At 45.5% G+C, this 22,087-nt stretch overlaps 1 protein-coding gene and 1 long non-coding RNA gene across 2 annotated transcripts in view; one reads left to right on the top strand and one right to left on the bottom strand.

Annotated features, from left to right (window-relative positions):
- The window catches only part of LOC137431723 (kinesin heavy chain-like), a 91,326-nt gene that overhangs the window by 21,317 nt on the left and 47,922 nt on the right, over positions 1-22,087 (bottom strand). Inside the window, exons 11-17 of the mRNA XM_068123354.2 lie at positions 21,270-21,418; positions 17,948-18,117; positions 17,766-17,834; positions 10,523-10,729; positions 8,188-8,331; positions 5,793-5,981; positions 4,732-4,849 (exon numbers count right to left, since the gene is read on the bottom strand). Of these exons, the coding sequence (XP_067979455.2) occupies positions 4,732-4,849; positions 5,793-5,981; positions 8,188-8,331; positions 10,523-10,729; positions 17,766-17,834; positions 17,948-18,117; positions 21,270-21,418 (1,046 nt within the window). The remainder of the gene's footprint in view (positions 1-4,731; positions 4,850-5,792; positions 5,982-8,187; positions 8,332-10,522; positions 10,730-17,765; positions 17,835-17,947; positions 18,118-21,269; positions 21,419-22,087) is intronic.
- Positions 1-22,087, top strand: part of LOC137415610 (uncharacterized) — a 66,344-nt gene that overhangs the window by 6,827 nt on the left and 37,430 nt on the right. The window lies entirely within an intron of this gene.

Here is a 22,087-nt window from a genome sequence, read left to right on the forward strand (position 1 = left end):
TTGGCCACGAGTGTATATCATTTTGGCCCTATATCTCAATTTTTAAGAATCACTTTTTGAATTTTAGTATCCGGATCTTCACCAAAGTCTAACCAATTTGTCCTTGTCACACACCCAACCTGTCCACCAAGTTACGTCCGAATCAATCCTTAACTTTGAGATATCTTGCTCACAAACACAGACAGACAGGGGTGAAAACATGACCTCTTGTGCACCTTCAGTGGTGGAGATAATTATCAAGTATCAAAATGAATATAGGGAGACACCTTGTGGCATAAAACGAATGGGTCATGCTTGAGGATCCATCTGTTGAAGAAGAGTCTTTGGAAATTCATTTAAGTTAATTTTAGAAATTCATTTTAAATTCAGTTGTGCGAGTATGGTTTAATGTCAAATTATAAACCCAGATTTAATTTATACTCTGAAAGAAAAAAAAGCCCAGGTTCAGTGATAGGATGAGGTGGTGGAGGGTGGAGGTGACAGGTTGATGTAAATTTACAACTGGACATTCTTCATATTCGCAATAGCTTTTAGATCTAACTACAATTGCAGCTGATAGGATGGAACAAAGTTAACGTTAGAGATGGTCTGAACACTGCATATTGACAGTGCTGATTGGTGCTTCCAATTGGCCACAGGTTCAACAGTGCTGCTGAAAACAAATTGTAAGTGAGTGTCTAACATAAAGCACATCGTTATTTTTGCTCACACAGATGTCACATAAAGCTTCCTTGGCCACGTTCTTAAAAGGGAGCCAAAGATTCACGAGGTCAGTAGTTGCCATAATATGTCAATGATAAATTATGACATGATAAAAAAAGATAAAGTGGAAAGCATCTGAAAATGTAAAGCCTGTCGCGTCTGTATACAGACGTCTTCTTCTTCTTCTGTCAGCTCAAAATAACAAAAGCAGTTAAAAAATACAAAATGAAAATTGATGATTGTATGCGGCCTTGACCGTTAGATCTTTTTAAAAAATCAACTTCTTGCTTTTGATTTGTAAACCAATTCAGTGACCCAATTGGTAAATTGTTTAAATTTCAAGTCAATTGGCTGGAAATTGGCGATTTTACGCAACCTTGACCTTTGACCTTTTGATCTAAAAAAAAAAGTTTTTTAAATAAGCGTCTTGCTTTTGATTGGTAAACCAATTTTGTGACCCAATATGCAAATTCTTAAAATTTCAGATCAATAGGATGAAAATTGTCAATTTTATGCAAACTTGACCTTTTACCATAAAATGATCTAAAAACAACAATCGACTCCTACCTTTTGATTCGTAAACCAATTTTGTGACCCAATATGCAAATTCTTAAAATTTCAGATCAATAGGATGAAAATTGTCAATTTTATGCAAACTTGACCTTTTACCATAAAATGATCTAAAAACAACAATCGACTCCTACCTTTTGATTCGTAAACCAATTCAGTGACCCAATAGGCAAATTGTTTAAATTTCAAGTCAATTGGCTGGAAATTGGCGATTTTACGCAACCTTGACCTTTGACCTTTTGATCTAAAAAAAAAAAAATTTTAAATAAGCGTCTTGCTTTTGATTGGTAAACCAATTTTGTGACCCAATATGCAAATTCTTAAAATTTCAGATCAATAGGATGAAAATTGTCAATTTTATGCAAACTTGACCTTTTACCATAAAATGATCTAAAAACAACAATCGACTCCTACCTTTTGATTCGTAAACCAATTTTGTGACCCAATATGCAAATTCTTAAAATTTCAGATCAATAGGATGAAAATTGTCAATTTTATGCAAACTTGACCTTTTACCATAAAATGATCTAAAAACAACAATCGACTCCTACCTTTTGATTCGTAAACCAATTTTGTGACCCAATATGCAAATTCTTAAAATTTCAGATCAATAGGATGAAAATTGTCAATTTTATGCAAACTTGACCTTTTACCATAAAATGATCTAAAAACAACAATCGACTCCTACCTTTTGATTCGTAAACCAATTTTGTGACCCAATATGCAAATTCTTAAAATTTCAGATCAATAGGATGAAAATTGTCAATTTTATGCAAACTTGACCTTTTACCATAAAATGATCTAAAAACAACAATCGACTCCTACCTTTTGATTCGTAAACCAATTTTGTGACCCAATATGCAAATTCTTAAAATTTCAGATCAATAGGATGAAAATTGTCAATTTTATGCAAACTTGACCTTTTACCATAAAATGATCTAAAAACAACAATCGACTCCTACCTTTTGATTCGTAAACCAATTTTGTGACCCAATATGCAAATTCTTAAAATTTCAGATCAATAGGATGAAAATTGTCAATTTTATGCAAACTTGACCTTTTACCATAAAATGATCTAAAAACAACAATCGACTCCTACCTTTTGATTCGTAAACCAATTTTGTGACCCAATATGCAAATTCTTAAAATTTCAGATCAATAGGATGAAAATTGTCAATTTTATGCAAACTTGACCTTTTACCATAAAATGATCTAAAAACAACAATCGACTCCTACCTTTTGATTCGTAAACCAATTTTGTGACCCAATATGCAAATTCTTAAAATTTCAGATCAATAGGATGAAAATTGTCAATTTTATGCAAACTTGACCTTTTACCATAAAATGATCTAAAAACAACAATCGACTCCTACCTTTTGATTCGTAAACCAATTTTGTGACCCAATATGCAAATTCTTAAAATTTCAGATCAATAGGATGAAAATTGTCAATTTTATGCAAACTTGACCTTTTACCATAAAATGATCTAAAAACAACAATCGACTCCTACCTTTTGATTCGTAAACCAATTTTGTGACCCAATATGCAAATTCTTAAAATTTCAGATCAATAGGATGAAAATTGTCAATTTTATGCAAACTTGACCTTTTACCATAAAATGATCTAAAAACAACAATCGACTCCTACCTTTTGATTCGTAAACCAATTTTGTGACCCAATATGCAAATTCTTAAAATTTCAGATCAATAGGATGAAAATTGTCAATTTTATGCAAACTTGACCTTTTACCATAAAATGATCTAAAAACAACAATCGACTCCTACCTTTTGATTCGTAAACCAATTTTGTGACCCAATATGCAAATTCTTAAAATTTCAGATCAATAGGATGAAAATTGTCAATTTTATGCAAACTTGACCTTTTACCATAAAATGATCTAAAAACAACAATCGACTCCTACCTTTTGATTCGTAAACCAATTTTGTGACCCAATATGCAAATTCTTAAAATTTCAGATCAATAGGATGAAAATTGTCAATTTTATGCAAACTTGACCTTTTACCATAAAATGATCTAAAAACAACAATCGACTCCTACCTTTTGATTCGTAAACCAATTTTGTGACCCAATATGCAAATTCTTAAAATTTCAGATCAATAGGATGAAAATTGTCAATTTTATGCAAACTTGACCTTTTACCATAAAATGATCTAAAAACAACAATCGACTCCTACCTTTTGATTCGTAAACCAATTTTGTGACCCAATATGCAAATTCTTAAAATTTCAGATCAATAGGATGAAAATTGTCAATTTTATGCAAACTTGACCTTTTACCATAAAATGATCTAAAAACAACAATCGACTCCTACCTTTTGATTCGTAAACCAATTTTGTGACCCAATATGCAAATTCTTAAAATTTCAGATCAATAGGATGAAAATTGTCAATTTTATGCAAACTTGACCTTTTACCATAAAATGATCTAAAAACAACAATCGACTCCTACCTTTTGATTCGTAAACCAATTCAGTGACCCAATAGGCAAATTGTTAAAATTTCAAGTCAATTGGCTGGAAATTGGCGATTTTACGCAACCTTGACCTTTGACCTTTTGATCTAAAAAAAAATCAAAAAAATCAGCGTCTAGCTTTTGATTGGTGAACCAATTCAGTGACGCAATATGCAAATTCTTCAAATTTCAGGTCAATCGGATGAAAATTGACGATTTTATGTGATGCTGACCTTTCACATTTTGACCAAATTATTAATTTGCCTTCTCCGTATTATCATAATAAAGCTTTGTTGAAAATTTGATGACAATAGCTCAAATGGTAAAAGGTTATGGCCCAGACAGACACAGACACACAGAAGTGATGGGTTACAAAACCTTTTCTCCTACTGTGCAGGGACGGGCTAATTAATTAATTAAATTAATTTAATTTTCATTTTAAAAATCTGATAAATAACTGGCATAACATTTTTAGTGCATCACCTGAGATTATTGAAATGGATCTGTAGTTTTGTTTTTGTGTAACGGCACATTTATCAATATAGCATTCCAATGATGTAAATTTAACCAATAGCGGTTTTGATCGACCGGAGCGATGTGTTACCATCATGGATTACATAGGCTGCATACCGATGAACAAATGAGAAAAAATAAAACATTTCGTACTATAAATTAATAGCAGTCAGATGAGAAGTACGATTGCATGTAATTATAAATTGTGTAGGGCGGATCAAGATGCTCCCTCTCCCCCATAGTTATCCTCCCCAGTCCTTTTGTTCAGTATTGTATACTGAACATTTATAATTTGAAATTGCCTCTTATACCGTCAGCCAATGAGTCCTCTGGTGTGGAAGTTTGGGATACTGATCAAATAACCAGAACTGAGGAAGTTATACAACGGGGTAGAGAGGGAATGCGGTAAATTTTGCTCAACATTACATGATGGGCATTGCCCCACCCTACTAATAAAATGGCAGACGTGCCAACCTTGAGCTCGTAGTTTGACATTTTCTTCCTGTAGCCCATCGCACAATTCCTCAAACTTTCGCAACTTCTGCTCCATCATCTGCAGCTCCTCAACGATGGAACGCTGCCTCGCCTCGTGCTGTGAACAACGCAACACGGTCTGGGTTTAAGTCCCAGGAACCAACTGCAAACTGTCAATCTGGTATGCTTGGCAGGAAGATGAGTATTTTAGTATGTCAGAACTTTCAGAGAGAATGACAAGCTGGTTGGTAGCACATGATCAATCTCACAGTACCTTTGAAGAAAACAAAAAGTCAATGTGCTCGTAATCTTCCTAAATTCTAAATTCCTGTCTTCTGCAAGCATGTCTGGTTAAAGACTGCTGTATTTGATTGTAATGGTGCCAGACTACAGGCCAACACCTGATTAACCAAGTCTAAAACCAGCACCAACCTCCGGAATATGAATCGCACTTCTTCTTCTTCTTCTGAATGCAGTAAAAGTCTGCGAGTAACATCATTGGCTGGGGATGCAGCTGTGTCACTGATGCAATGCCCCCTGTACAATTTGGAATGTGTTCAGGGTGCCAGCAAGAGCTCACCTACTCTTCGCGAAGGACACCATGGGATCTTCAACATTCACCAACTAATGCTGGTAGACAGGACAACCAGTTTAATGTCCATCCAAGGGACAGAGCACACTTTTGAGGCCTCACTTGGCCTAATAGACACGAGGATGACAGTTTGTAGTTTGGTTGGGATTTGAACCCAGGTTAGACGACTCAGAGGCAAGTGTGCATACCTCTCGGCCATCTTGCCAGCCATTATGAATGGCACAATGGAAATAATGATGCATTGTATTCTCAGTTTGTTAAAATTTTTGCAAGGAGTAATGAAAACATAATTTTTTATACATTATTAACCAATTTTGATATGGAAACCACAACATATGGACAGTTTGAATTTAAAAAACGAATTGTTCTACAAATACATACACAAACTTTTTACAATAAAAAAATTCAATATTCAGAAATTAAAAAACTCTTTTAAACAGTTTTTATCTAAGTGGATGTGATTGACTACCTGGGAAATGAGAAGACTGTTGGATGCAATTTCCTTTTCCAACTCTTCAATATTTGTACTCTTTTTAAGGATTTCCTTCTTCATCTCGCTGTTCAGCTTCACCAGGGATTTCAACTCTGCCTTCAGCTTAGACACGTACACCCTGACCAACACAAGCTGCTCCCCTGATATGTTGCCAAGAACTGGGGGCTTGGCGAGACAGCCATGGAGTTTACAAAGTAAAGTTAATGGTTCAGTGAAAGATATTATTCATTTCGTAATAGAATGGCTAAGGGAGCTGTTGAAAGTTTTATTCCCGATCTGGCAACAAGAACAAATGCTTATCCAGGTTATAATCAAAGGAAGGCAATCTACAATGATTACACAAAACAGGTAATAGCTTTACCGTAGCAGTTCCAATTAAAGGTATATATATATATTTTTTGTGATTTTGATAAAGATCTGTATAGACAAAAAAAATTCAGCTTTAATTAAACAAAAATGTTTATGAAAATTGATTGCTTTTTGGGGTTGCTAATGCTTTTGATCTGGGAAGGCAATGGCAAACCACCCAATATCACCATTGCCAAGAAAGTGCTTTCGCAGTACTGAATCTGCCTTTGGGGAGAACACCAGAATACGAATACAAATGCTCACTCCCCTTAGCCATTAAGACTTAACTCAAAGAAACGTATAAGCATATTATTGAAAAGAAAATGCCAGCACATTAAATTAAACGGTTCAAACTATACCTGGAATTTGAGTGTCCTTGAAGGAAAGCCTCAATTATTTATGGCTCATTTTTGAAGAATCAGATGGAGATACTGTGACTGATTAGAATAATGCACTGAGTGATCATACTAAGTTGAAACAACTTCGAGTTTTACTTGATGGAACATTTTACCTACGACTTATATTAGAAAATGATTGGGATAAAAACGATTATGTGGAACCTTACAAGTCTTATCTAAAGGTTTGTGAATGCAATGGAAACAAGAAAGAGCAATCAGAGATTGCAAACCCTCGCCAGGACGTATTTTCAGTGATTTTAAGGCTTTTGTGTTAAAACAAATATGGCGGCCGAACCACGTGACCAATGACGTCATCATCATTTTTTTTTCTCCACTAATTTATTCCTGGATTATGCTCAATAAATTTCATCTTGATCGGATGAAGTTTTGTACTTGTCAAATTATGACGTCATAATAGAGGCACCTATGACATCATCATTAACCCTTTGAGTACGGATGACGTCCAGTGACGCAACCTGCGAAAAAAAATTGTGTACGGATGACGTTACCACAGTCATCGACTATACCTATAACTAGATCGTCAGTACGTGGTTGCATTCCCGTAATGCCAAATGAATCCCATACCGGGGGTATTTTTATCAAAAAAAAATCCCATACTCAAAGGGCTAACAAATGTTATTCCACATGGAGAGTTCTTTACAATGAGCCATGTCTCAACTTTTGTTAAGTCGCGCTTTCAGAGATATAGAGGTGCAAATGTTTTCGGTTTTTACAAGATGGCGGCCGAACCACGTGACCAATGACGTCATCATTATTATTTTTCTCCACCAATTTATGCCTACATGATGCTTAAGAAATTTCATCTCGATAGGATGAAGTTTTGTACTTGTCGAATTATGACGTCATAATGGAGGCACCTATGACATCATCATTAACATATTTTATTCCCCATGGAGAGTTCTTTACAATGGGCCATGTCTCATTTTTTTCTATTCAGCGCTTTCAGAGATATAGAGGTGCAAAGTTTTTCGGTTTTTCCAAGATGGCGGCCGAACCACGTGACATGTGACGTCATAATTATCATTAAAAAATTCTACAGGTGGAGTTGCACCTATGATGAAAATTTCCTGTCAATCGGACCAACGGTTGCAGAGAAAATCATATTTATTCTGTGTGGACAAACAAACAGACAGACAAACAGACAGACAAACAAACGGACTCAAATGCAATACCCTCTCCTCAGGCGAGGGTAACTAGAACCGCACTCGATAGAATATGAATATTTTCTGAAATACGCTTTGCAACATTAACTTTTGCTTTGTTATTATTGCCATATTAACTCCGCTTTGCTAAGCTGCATACATTTAGCAAATGGGAGAAAAGGACACAGAAGTGGATCCTCTATACCTCAGAGAACAGTCTTCCCTCTCAAGATAAGTGTTCGGGAGAATGTGAATAACTCATCATTCAATATGGTTTATGGAAAGTTTGGCTTATCTGGGGCTAAAAGCAACCTACGTTTCATAGAATGCCCTATGAAATTCTCCATTAAAGGTGGCATCAAATGCTAATAAATTATGCAAAATAGTTACTTAGGCTACAAAAACTAGCCATTTGCAGCATTTCCATGATGCAGGGATGAGCAAAAGCTTGGAAATTCTAACCTTTTCTTCCTGAAAATTGATTATGGCTCCGAGTTCAGCAAGGTCTTGCACCAATACTTGCTTGGCATCTGTCATCAATATGTGCTCCTGATTCAGCAAATTCTGCAGAGTCTCATATTCACTCTTAGCCTCTGCCATTGCATCCTGCAAATAAAGTCACACACACACACACACACACACACACACACACACACACACACACACACACACACACACACACACGATGCATTTTATTTCTTTCCTACTGCATCATACTTGGGAAGTGGTGAGTCTAAGTCGATGGGTTGGCCTGTTTGTGTTCCCATCTGAAGTTGCTGGCTCAGGAAGCAGGGACACAAGTTTAAAACCTATATACCATGTGTTTGTCCATTGTCCGCTGTCCTTGTAATTTATGAAAAAGCACACCGCTGTCTACTAATGTCTTTATCCAGCACAGAGATGGCCTTTTTATATGGTGGTCCGAATTGGAGCTGGCCTAGTGTGAGTCGGGTTATGTTCCTCAACAATAAATGGAATGTCATAGGCAGCAGATTTGGACTGAGCATGAATGTTGGCAATTATCAGAATTTCAGTGGTCTCAAATAATGTTCAAATTATTGGTTGGTATTCACATAGTCCAATTGTATCAATTATAACCTCCGCCACCAAAGGTGGATGGAGGTTATGTATCACCCATGTTTGTCTGTCTGTGTGAGCAGGATATCTCAAGAAGTTATGGACGGCTTCAGACGAAGCTTGATGTATTCGATTTTAGTGAAGATCCGAAATCCAGATCCGATAATTTTAGGTGATTTTTCACCATTGAGAGATAAGGCCAAAACTATGTACGAGTATATAGCACGATATCTCAAAGTTGTGGATGGATTCTGACAAACTTGGTGGACAGGTTGGGTGTGTGACAAGGATTAATTGATTAGATTTTGGTGAGGATCCTGATCCTATGATTTTTAAGTGATTCTTCACCATTGAGAGGTGAACCCAAAAATTATATATTTAGCATGATAACTCAAAAGTTGTGGGCGGATTCGCACAAAGTTTTTATGTCCTAATCACTGATTCCCTGTTCCTGCAAAAGCCCAAATCTGTGGGCACAAAGGTCCTCAAGGTTTCTCCTGGATTTCTTGAAGTATCACATCTTACTATAATTCACCAAATGTCCGTCCATCCGTTCGAAGGTACCGCAAAAACGCTCAACCGATCGCAACGATATTTTGTGTGGGTATTCCTGGGACCCCTTGAAGTAAAATACTTGTTTTTCCATTTTTTCCCCCAATTTTCCAAGTTTTCCAGTTTTTCCAAACACGATGGAATAATATTTACCGATATGAACAGTGATGTGGCTTTTGTTGAAATTCTACGTACCAGGAGAGAGTAGATCGACTCCTGATGAACTCTTCCGATATAAACGTGCGGCTCCGAAGGAACACGGCAGCGTGTGCAAAGCGACTGAGAAACAGGTGTAGCGGCCGCTTCCGTGTTACCGATTCGGCACGCACTCTTCACACATAAACGTGCGACTGAGAAAGACGTGTGGCTGCCACTTCCGTTTTGCAGAATTCAATCTTTTTTCAAAATGGGTGCCGTGTACTGTTTAGATTTTGATGATTTGCGTGTGATATGATTCAACGGATGTTTATATGAATCGTTTAATCTATCTATAATTCCAGTAATCTCTGTGTGTATGTCCGTGTGTCTGTCTGTGACCGCTGTTTCTCGACAACCACGGGTCCGATATACTTGAAACTTGCCAGGTATATTGCTGGGGACCCGAGGATGTGCCTTTTCAAGGTTTCATATTAATCGGACAAGTAGTTAGCGAGCTATGTCCAAAAAACGATTCAACCAATCAGAGAGCAGCGAGCTATCACGTGTGCCGAACGTGGCGAACAGACTCTGCCTCGGACGGCACATTTGAGAGCGTATTCATTTATTTCACGTTGGCAAACTATGTTGCCGCTATGTTGGCGTTAAACTATGTTTTAAAACTAATTAAAACTAATTTGCGATTCTTTCGCTTTCCTGCGCGTTTGTGCACGCTATGGTGATTTCTTTACCAAACTCCGCAAGCCGTTCGCTTTGGACCAAACCATTTCATGTAAATAGAGGGAGGGGATTGTCACCGTACTCGCAAGCCGTTCGCTTTGGACCAAACCATTTCATGTAAATAGAGGGGGGGGGGGTATAATTTTAGATATAGATATAGTACGGGCATGCCCTAGTATTAAAAAAGCCTTCAATTTCTGATATTTGCCTTTTCATTTGGGCTTCCCAATTGAAGCCCCGCCCATAGGGCGGGTACCGTTGCTAGTAAAGTAAATGAGGCTTTCCCACTGACCTTCCTCAGCTGGAGCTCATCAATGAGCTGTTGGTTGTCAAGTTCATGCTGCTTGGCTTGTGCCTGCTCCTGGTCACACCTTTCTGCAAGCTCCTCCAGGGCTTGCAGCAATTGCAAGACTTCCTCTTTGGCGGCATGACAATCCCTCTGCAGAATAATGTTTCTATCCTGGTGTTTATCTAGCTCCTGGCGCATTGTGGATAACAGCTGCATAGGAGATCAAAAGAGGTACAACAAAATCAACCTTCTTATTGTTTAGCTTTCTCATTGACCAGAACTTACATTGACCAGACCAGATTTCTCATTGACCAGACAACCACTAATGGTTGTCAAGCTGCAACGTTTTTACCTTCGCAAAAGCGGAAGGTTATGTTTTGATCGCTGTGTATTTATTTGTATGTCTGTGTGTGTGTGTGTATGTTATTCGCATAACCCAAAAAGTATTCAACCGAATTGCATGAAATTTGGTGGGATGATTGGTTATTATACGGGACACATTTGATTAGATTTTGGGAGCAATCGGGTCAAAGGTCAAGGTCAAGGTCACGAAAAGGTCAAAATCGTATTTTTACCAAGTACAGAACAGTAGCTGCGGCGAAGGTATGCGCTCTACCGAGTGCCCGTTCTAGTTTTATCTATACTATAAGAGAGCCGTGTGTGTGTGTGTGTGTGTGTGTGTGTGTGTTGATATTTTTGTGTTTGTGTGGCCAAACGATGAGAGATGGCCAAACGGATCTTCGTCAAACTTTCAGAGGTTCATCAGTAAATTCCAGGGTTTGTTTTAGGGGAAAAAAAATTAAAGTTGCATTTTTCTCTTTTACTCAATTGCAATATAGTGCCTAAGCCTTTGTAGCTATGCGACACATAATACTAAATTATCCCAACGACATTCCTGTGTGTAGGGAAGTGTTTTTGGCCCCCTAACCCTAACAACTAGTTAACTAGTTTAGAATAAACGAGAAACAACGCCTGCTAGTTTAGAATTTTTCCTGCTAGTTTAGAATAAACTAGCATTGAACCCGCCGCTTTGCTGATGGCAGTTAAACAACATAACTTATATACAGTATGTTCCAGTACAGTAATGCAGTTTATTGATGGAAATATTTGCAATTTTTAAACTCCATAAACAATTTGTTTACTGCTGACAGCTCAGCGTTAATTTTAGTAATACGCAGGCGTATTCGCCAACAAACAATATTGTGAATTCATTTTATGCCATCTCACTATGTGTCATCCCGGTGTGTACCCCGGTTTAGAATAGGAACACCGTATCCCTGCGCATCGTAAGAGGCGACTAAGGGTTGGCGTCAGGAAGGGCATCCGGCCATAAAAACATTGCCTCAAACAGGGAACTGTAGCGGTTACCGCTGGATGTACATAATCGCCTTGCACCGGCCAGAACACGGCCAGACGCGCCTCTCCCGGGCATGCCCGGACTCACTGTTCCCGGGCACGCCCGAACCTCCCGGGCACGCCCGGTCTCGTCTTTCCCGGGCATGCCCGCTCTCGCCTTTCCAGGGCTCGCCCAGAGCGTCCGGGCATGCCCGCTATCGCCTTTCCAGGGCACGCCCAGAGCGTCCGGGCATGCCCGCTATCGCCTTTCCAGGGCTCGCCCAGAGCGTCCGGGCATGCCCGCTATCGCCTTTCCAGGGCTCGCCCAGAGCGTCCGGGCATGCCCGCTATCGCCTTTCCAGTGCTCGCCCAGAGCGCCCGGGCACGCCCAGCCTCGACTTGCCAGGCCGCAGCCAAACACGCCCGGGCAGGTCCAGACTCGCCTTTCCAAGGCTCGCCCTTGATACCCGGGCATGCCCGGTATAGCTTTTGCCGGGCAAACTTCCCGACATAAAGGTGTATATACGTATATTGTTGCCCGAAAAACGGGCTTGTCAGAATACCTGAGCTGTTTTGTTTCAATAAAGCAACTCGGACGAATTCCGTCTTTGGTCGCGTCAATTCTTTCGACTCGCGTTGGAGCGCAGTTCCTTCATTGGTGACCTACCGACATGGATACGGCAGTGACGCTTAAACTGCCTACCTTCTGGGAGACTCACGCGGCTGTTTGGTTCGCCCAGGCGGACTCCCAGTTCGCCCTGCGAGGCATCACCACGGACGACACCCGCTTCCACCATGTTGTGGCGGCGCTTGGTTCCACCACCGCGGCCCGCGCCTTGAGCCTCCTCCAGCACCCGCCGGCTGCTGACAAATACGACGCGCTGAAGACGCTCCTCCTCGGCGCTTTCGCCCTCTCACCGGCAGCACGCGCACGGCGCCTGCTTGACCTGCCCGAGCTCGGCGACACGCGCCCGTCCGAGCGCATGGACTATATGCTCTCGTTGCTCGGCGAGCACTCTCCGGCATTCCTGTTCCGGGAGCTGTTCCTCCGTCAGCTGCCTAACCCGGTACGCCTCGCCCTGGCTGGCACGTTGATCACGGATTCCCGCGCCCTCGCCAGGGAAGCCGATAAGATCTCCTCGGCGGGCCAGCACATCGGCGCGGTTACCTGGAGCCCGCCGCCGTCCGAGGCGACGCCCACGACGCCCGAGCGCCCTGCGCGGTTGGAGGCCGAACTGCCGGTGCAACTGGCGGCTGCCACGCCGCACCGCCCACTTCCGACACGACGGCCGGGGCCTCCACCTGACCGGGCGTGGTGTTATTACCACGCCAGGTTCGGACACAAGGCTCGGACGTGCCGGCCCCCGTGCACTTTCGGCAGGTCGGGAAACGGCCCGGCCGGCGTTCATTCCCAGCCATGAGCGCCGGCCACTCGGGCAACTTGCTGTTTATTCGGGACAAAGCGTCTGGACGGCGTTTCCTGTGCGACACCGGCGCCCAACTGAGCGTCATACCTGCCTCCGAGCAGGACAGGCTGGACGCAGTTTGCGGCCCCTCTTTGGTCGCTGCTAATGGCTCGGCCATACGCACTTTCGGCCCACGCGTCGTCACCCTCTGCTTCGGCAGCCAGCGCTTTCAATGGACTTTTGTTACCGCCAGCGTCCCCGTGGCTTTGCTGGGCGCCGACTTCCTCTGCGCGCACGGGCTGCTGGTCGACGTCAAACGACGTCGCCTTGTCCACGCCGAGACCTTCAGCTCCCTGGCGTGCACAATGAGCAGCTCCGCACCGACCGAACTGGCGTGCGCCCTCCCGGCAACGAACGAGTTCGCTCGCCTGCTCGTGGAATTCCCGGCCCTCACGCGGCCGACGTTTTCGGCCGTCGCGGTGCGGCACGGGATCGAGCACCACATACCCACTACGGGCCCGCCGGTCTACGCCAGGGCCCGCCGCCTCGACCCAGCCAAGCTCGCCATGGCAAAGGCCGAATTCGACGCGTTGGAGCACCTCGGCATCGTGCGGCGCTCCGATAGCACGTGGGCCTCGCCACTGCACATCGTGCCAAAGCCGGGGGGTGGATGGCGCCCGTGTGGCGACTACCGCCATCTCAATGATGCTACCACCCCCGACAGGTACCCGATCCCGCATATTCAGGACTTTTCCGCCCGTTTGGCGGGACGGGTCATCTTTTCGAAAATTGACCTGATACGGGGCTACCACCAGGTACCTGTCCGGGCGGCCGAAGTCCCGAAGACGGCCGTCATCACGCCGTTCGGCCTGTTCGAATTTTTGCGGATGCCGTTTGGCCTCAAGAACGCGGCCCAGGCGTTCCAGCGCTTGATGGACGGCGTGCTGCGCGACCTGCCGTTTCTTTTCGTCTATCTGGACGACATCCTCGTCGCCAGCACGTCCCGCGCCGAGCACCTCCTCCACCTCCGAACACTGTTCGGTCGCCTCAGCGAGCACGGCTTAATTGTCAACCCGGTCAAATGCCACTTCGGCGCGACGACCGTTGACTTTTTGGGCCACCGCATCACCAAGACCGGGGCCGTGCCGCTGCCGACCAAGGTCGAGGCCATCACCACGTTCCCGCGTCCCCGTTCCATCAAGGCCCTCCAAGAGTTCCTCGGCATGGTGAATTTTTATCACCGATTCGTGCCCCGCGCTGCTCAGCTCATGCGGCCCCTTTACGAGGCCCTCCGGGGCAAGCCGGCCAAGCATGACATTGTTTGGTCCGCGGCCATGGACGCGGCCTTCGCCAGTGCCAAACGGGCCCTCGCCGACGCAACGCTGCTGGCTCACCCGGTGCTCAACGCGCCCATCGCCCTCACTACGGACGCCTCCAACTACGCGGTGGGCGCCGTCCATGAGCAATGGGTGGACGGGGTTTGGCAGCCACTCGCTTTTTTCAGCCGGCAACTCCGGCCGAACGAGTTAAACTACAGCACGTTCGACCGCGAGCTGCTCGGGCTATTCCTGGCCGTTCGCCATTTCCGACACCTCCTGGAGGGCCGCCCGTTCACGGCTTTCGTCGACCACAAGCCGTTGGTCTACGCAATGGCTAAGGTCACGGAGCCGTGGTCGGCCCGCCAGCAGCGCCACCTCTCCGCCGTGTCGGAGTTCACCATGGACATCCAGCACGTCGCCGGCAAAGACAACGCCGTGGCCGACTGCCTTTCGCGGGCCAGCGCGAACGCGGTCCACCTCGGCGTGGACTTCACGCTCATGGCGGCCGACCAGACCACCGACGCCTCGGTGCAGGCACTCCGCGTGGCGGACATGGGCCTCCGCCTGGCCGACATCCCCTTTGCGGGCACCGTCCTGCTCTGCGACGTCTCCCAGGGCCAGCCTCGCCCCATCGTGCCCATTTCCTGGCAGCGCCGCATCTTCGCCTCCATCCACGGCCTTTCTCACCCGGGCCGGAAAGCTTCTCAGAAGCTGGTGTCGGCGCGTTTCGTCTGGCACGGCCTTCGACGAAACATCCGCGACTGGGCCAACGCCTGCACGGCCTGCCAGCGAGCCAAGGTCCACCGCCACACCCAGGCCCCGCTGGCACCTTTCGCCGTGCCTGAACGGCGTTTCGACCACGTCCACGTGGACCTGGTGGGTCCCCTGCCCCCCTCGCGGGGGTTCACCCACCTGCTCACCATGGTGGACAGGACCACCAGGTGGCCGGAGGCCGTGCCCCTCACCTCCACCACCACCGCCGACGTGGCGCAGGCGTTCATCGCCACCTGGGTCGCGCGCTTCGGCGCACCAGCGGACATCTCATCCGACCGCGGCCCACAGTTCACGTCTGAGCTTTGGGGCGCGGTCGCCCGTTCGTTGGGGGTCATGCTGCACCGCACCACGGCCTACCACCCCCAAGCCAATGGGTTGTGCGAGCGGTTTCACCGCTCCATGAAGGCCGCACTCATGGCCGGCCTTCAGGACGACGGTTGGGCCGACCGGCTGCCGTGGGTCCTTTTGGGCCTTCGCACGGCCCCCAAGGAAGACCTCCAGGCGTCCGCCGCCGAGCTCGTCTACGGCCAGCCACTCCGCGTCCCGGGCGAATTCGTGCCTGACGCTACCAGTCCCTGGTCCGCCGCTCGCCAGCGCTCGGACCTCCAGGAGGCCGCCCGACGATTTGCCCCCATGCCGACGTCCCGCCACGGTGGCCCCCAGTCCTACGTCCCCCCGGTGCTTCGCACAGCGGAGTACGTCTTTGTGCGTCATGACGCGCACCGGGGGCCACTCCGGCCGCCGTACGACGGGCCCTTCCGGGTCCTGCGACGGGGCGACAAGTCTTTCATCGTCGACTTCGGCGGCCGGCCGGACCGGATTTCTGTGGACCGCCTCAAACCGGCGCACATGGACGTCGACCGACCACCACGGTTGGCCCTTCCTCCGCGGCGAGGCCGCCCCCCGTCCACAGTTCCCCCCGCTCGACCACCCACCACCACGTCAGACCCCTCCCCACGACCCTCCAGGGGTCGCTTCGCCCGGGTCATCCGGACCCCCCTTAAATTGACCCTGCCGGTGCAGGTCGATTCTGGAGGGGCGTGTGTAGCGGTTACCGCTGGATGTACATAATCGCCTTGCACCGGCCAGAACACGGCCAGACGCGCCTCTCCCGGGCATGCCCGGACTCACTGTTCCCGGGCACGCCCGAACCTCCCGGGCACGCCCGGTCTCGTCTTTCCCGGGCATGCCCGCTCTCGCCTTTCCAGGGCTCGCCCAGAGCGTCCGGGCATGCCCACTATCGCCTTTCCAGGGCACGCCCAGAGCGTCCGGGCATGCCCGCTATCGCCTTTCCAGGGCTCGCCCAGAGCGTCCGGGCATGCCCGCTATCGCCTTTCCAGGGCTCGCCCAGAGCGTCCGGGCATGCCCGCTATCGCCTTTCCAGTGCTCGCCCAGAGCGCCCGGGCACGCCCAGCCTCGACTTGCCAGGCCGCAGCCAAACACGCCCGGGCAGGTCCAGACTCGCCTTTCCAAGGCTCGCCCTTGATACCCGGGCATGCCCGGTATAGCTTTTGCCGGGCAAACTTCCCGACATAAAGGTGTATATATATTGTTGCCCGAAAAACGGGCTTGTCAGAATGCCTGAGCTGTTTTGTTTCAATAAAGCAACTCGGACGAATTCCGTCTTTGGTCGCGTCAATTCTTTCGACTCGCGTTGGAGCGCAGTTCCTTCAGAACCATGATTGTCATGGGGCCCGCAAGGCTAACCCCCACTGTAGCGGGGAAAATGGCCTTAAAACGATCATTCTTTCATTCATTATTCACTATGTGTCATCCCGACGCCTAACGTCTGGCATTCAGCAATTGCCTATGGACGTCAGATAGTCAGAGATAGTCAGATATATGGGTTAGCTTGTTCAACTACCATCAGCAAATTTACAGGACAGGTTGAGTGCTGGACCCCAGGATGACGTGCATGTCTGTAGAGGCCTTACTCTAAACTTAATGCCATATTGACGTCCCAGCGAAAACAGCGTGACAGACAAAGGGTTGGACGGACGGTTAAATTCATCTACTTTAATATATAGATAAACTACAACAATACTCTTCGACATCATGACCTCAACCGATATGCCTTCGCCCACATTATTACATCATTATAATAGTTGTACCAAGTTTGATTTAAATCCATTCAGCTGTTCTCAATTTATCACATTTTTACATGACATGACCTTTGACCTTTAGCCTTTGACCTCGGGGCCCCAAAATCGAATCAGTTAATCTTTACCTTATTATACATATCTGTACCAAGTTTGAATTAGATCCCTTTAGCAGTTCTCAAGTTATAGACCTATTACAGACTTTGACCTTTAACCTCTTGACCCCAAAATCTAATCAGTTAATCTTTACATCATTATACATATGTCATTTGGAGAAACATTCATTTGAAGAAATTGTAACATTCATTCTGACCTCATCTTGATTTAACATTTTATCGTTCAACAATTCCACCAGCTGGGCTTGCTGTGTCATTTCCTCTTCCTGAAATGATGCAAAAATGATCAGTACAAAACAAGATTCTCATTCTTAAAACAACCTCACAGAAGCTGGAATTCTTTTTAACAACTATTATGTTCTCAAGCAGCTGTTCACACCTTGTTGTCCAGTTGATTTGACAGACGCTTGATCTCATCTTCGTATCTGCTTTTTTGAAGTGATAGCAGTTCATCAGATGCCAGAAAAAATCCACCAGCAGCAATCGGTGCTTGCTTATTATCAGCGTGCTTCACCGAGCTCTGATATTTGTCTTCTTCCACCACTTTTTCTGGGTAATAAAAATTGCAAAAATTAACAAGAAAGAGCAATCAGAGATTGCAGACCCGAACCAGGACTTCTTTTGTGTGTTGTATTTTTGTGGCAAATAAATGTAAGGATGTTCGTGAGTGCTAAATGAAAGTTCGTTGATTGCAGTGAAAGGTCTAAATGGTCTAGTTGTAAATGTGTAAAGGTCGGATATCTGAAAAGTTGTAAAGGTCAAATTGTTTGAAGGTCGAAAGGTGTAAAATAAAAAATGGGTCGAAAGGGTTGAAATGGTCTAAAGTGAAATCGATTGAAATGGAATCTCCTGCGATGGAACTCATTGTGAGGACCTTTCACTCAGGCAGGTTGGTGGTCTTTCTGTCTTCTACCGAATCCTATCCGGCCTTGCTCCGCCAGCTCTATCTGTGCTCTGTCCCCCTAAATATTCCGACAGGTCGCACAAGATCTGCCAGCAACCCTCTTCTGGACAAACTGCCAAAATCAAGACTCTCTGCTCACCTTCACTCTTTCATTCCTCTTTACTCCTGCCTCTGGAACAAACTCTCTCACTCTCTTCAATCCCACTCCTCCCTCCAGGTCTTTAAAACAGCTGTTCACCACCATCTCTTATCTTTCCCCATCCAAAACCTTGATCTTTTCTACCCCCGTGAATTCACCCCAGATCCACTTTTTTGAAATACCGACTTCTTTCCTGGAAGTCCTAGCAGTGTCCATGTGTTTTATACAGTACATCTAGGTACGTGGACAGTACATCTAGGTACGTGGACAAACATGACCTTTTATGTTGAAGTTGCTTGTAAGGGAACTCATATTAGAAACTCTGGCAAAAGGAAGAGTAGCACAAACAAGGCATAAAAGATCTCTGAGGTTACAGCAGAATCCTTTGACATTTTAGTACCATATAATAAGGAATGGTGGGAGCATGTAGAATGAAAGAGTAAAGGATGACGAGAGAAAGGGGTGCAGGAACCTAAGGGAATGCGTGAGCTGATGCCAGTAGCAGAGTAAAATTCGAGGGTTGACAGAAACTTCTACACCTTCTCAGGTGTAAAAGATACAGAGTCCAGGAGCAGTCGGCTATGACAGGAAAGGATGGGAACTGGAAATGAGGGGTTGGGGATGCAAGATTTGGAAGCCAACACAGAATTGAGGCCTTCAACATTCTCACGAAACGCTTTAGCTGTGGTACCATTTGATGGAACAGAAGGGATGGAAGGAGAGCATACACCAGAGACAAACTTAACAATAAGGCACCTCTAGGTTGTGGGGGAGGGAGACAAGTAAATTAAATAATTGTAAATATTGTCATGCAACTCCGATTAACATCAAAGTTGCGGATAGCCTAAACGGTCTTATTCGGAGGCAACTATCCAAACACGGATTCGGCTATGGCCGCGCGGGAGGAAGAAGGGAAATGGAGGCTGCGGCGAAAGCACTTAACTGCAGCACGCCGGCGTAGCTCAGGTCCTGTGAGAGGAAATTAACTGAAGCGGCACAGGTTTGAATGGGAAAGGAAAATAATACAAGGATTTTTTCGGGAAAAGCAAAGACAGTGAAAAAGCACGCGCCGGTAATAAAATAAGGTAGCTAAATTGGGATCCCACACACAACAGATATCAAACACGACACGAGGGAGATGAATTAAAGAAAAGAACACGTCACGTCGTGTACAGTGTACGCGGAGCTCGGGCTTATCTGTCTCTGTCGTCATCTTCTTGTAACACGGCCCTGCTCGGCCGCCACCAGGCCTTCTCTGACCGCCTCCGAGCACCACAGCAACGCAAAGGCCCGAGCCAATGCCCACTCCGTTCGCACACGAGGCCCCAAAGCAGGACAGCAAGCTCCCCTCGCGCTCTGAACTCGTCTTCAGGATCTCCGATCTGAACTGCCTGAACTTGGTTATGGTGCTCGTCACCCAACTTCCAACTGCTCCGTTCCGAACTGCCTGTGCACACGAACTGCTCACTCAATGGCGCTCGGCAACTGCTCGTACGAACTGCACTCGTATCAACTCTCACTCCGGACTCCACTCAACTCCTCCGGCTTAACTGAAGTGAACTCTCTACTCAGGTCGGGGCTTTGCTCTCATCTCAACTCATCTGCAGAACTGGTTATAATGGCGTCCGACCCTCGGTAATATCTCTGGCCGATCACGTCACATTGGCGCACTGCTCTGCCAATCAGAGCCTCCCACGACTCGCCGGCTCGTCCAGGTCACGCCCTCTGCATCACTCCAACTCTCCCCACTCCTGCTCCTCAGTCATAGCACGTGCTATGCAAGGCGGATCGGCCTCTCGGAGGTGTAAATGGTGGCGGCCAATTGTGGCGGTGTTCCAGCCTGATTTCTTCCTAAGTCATGTCAGGGGGGGAAGGGCATCATTTAGTGTTGTACTAAAGGTCCGAACTAATGTTTATGTGGTCTGCAGTGCCATAATGGACAAAGGTTTGACTACTAGGTGAGACATACAAGGGCTCTACTGATTAACCCCTATACTAATTATCACCCGAATCTCCTGGTAGATTCACAATTATACACCTTAACCGACAAAACGCCTAAACATGGACTTATTAAAGGAAGTGTTCCTTATCGCGACATCTCGAAGCATGTTACCTACTCAGATCTACTCTGCTCTACATTTTACTCCACCCCCAGACATAACAATATGATAATTGAACCTTACCCTGTGCATCACAAGCCCCAGATATAACCTGTCCATCGGTATTCAGAAGCACCCACACCAGATACGGTGTTTCCCTCAAACTATTTTTTGTGCAGAGGCACAGCCCAAATTTCTCTCGGGTACTTTTACGAATATTTTTGTCTTCTTTTAGAAGCTTTGTGAGCCATTTTAGGTAAGAAACCATGTCGCACACGCACGATAGCAGTTCACATGGCCCAAAGATCGCTATTCCTCAGAGTTCCTGTGCATGCTCACCGAGCATTCTGGAGCATATGATGTCATTTAAAAAGTCCTGTATTTACCATGACATGAATGGATTGCATGTCAGTAAAACAATAAAAATCTGGCTCACTAATGGCCTTCAGAGTGAGATACTCCACCTGGCCTGACTGATCTGGTGCACACGTAGTGGTACCCCACACTATGTGTGGGGTAGCACCACGCTACCCCAAAATTTTCTTAAAGTCATAATTACCAGGTCTCAAGGAAGCCAGCTCTTCTTGAAGTCTATGGTTCAGGCTCTGCAGCAATCTTCTCCGTCGTCGTTCCTTTTCATATTTTTCCTGCCACTGCTCCGCAGTTAGATCAGTGTTGACAACCACTGTATTCTTGATGGTCTTGGCCCTAAACAGTCAGTAATGTCCATTTTGAGCAAACAACTTTGCACTATAGATGATGTGATTCTTGGGGAAAGTGAGGAAGAACCATGTAAAAACTATTTGCAATATGATTCTGGTGGCTGCATAATTCATGGTTCTGTTACATCAATAAAATATATACAGTGAGTATGTCTTATTCATGGTTCTGTTATAATTTATTTTTTAACAACTCCACCAGCTGAGAAAATTCTGCCAGTTAGTAAATAAAACAACTTGTATGTGAAATTTTAAATAAATAAAAAACTATTAAAATTAAACTATAAGCTAAGCCTCACCAATGCATAAAGTGAGGATTGAGGAGAAAAATAAGAGATGATCAAATTATTGTATTTATTTTATTTATTTTATTATTTTACAAGCTCTAAGGCTCGTGGTTGAGCTGCGACAGATACCATGCACACATTCAGACAGATACGCGAAACAACACCAGACTTGACTTCCACACAAACACAGCCAATGATATTGTGGGAAGTGACGTCACTTTCCAGAGCAGTGGGTACCATTGACATCATCTTTATAAACATCACTTTCTCTCCACATTCAGTATGACATTCAAAGAAGAATTTCCTCCTCCCCATGGATGCCAACATACAGTGCCATCAGAAAGTATTCACCCCCCTTGACCTTTTTCACA

This window comes from Myxine glutinosa, chromosome 7 (genome assembly GCF_964187855.1).
Source record: "Myxine glutinosa chromosome 7, kmMyxGlut1.1, whole genome shotgun sequence".
Lineage (NCBI taxonomy): Eukaryota > Metazoa > Chordata > Myxini > Myxiniformes > Myxinidae > Myxine > Myxine glutinosa.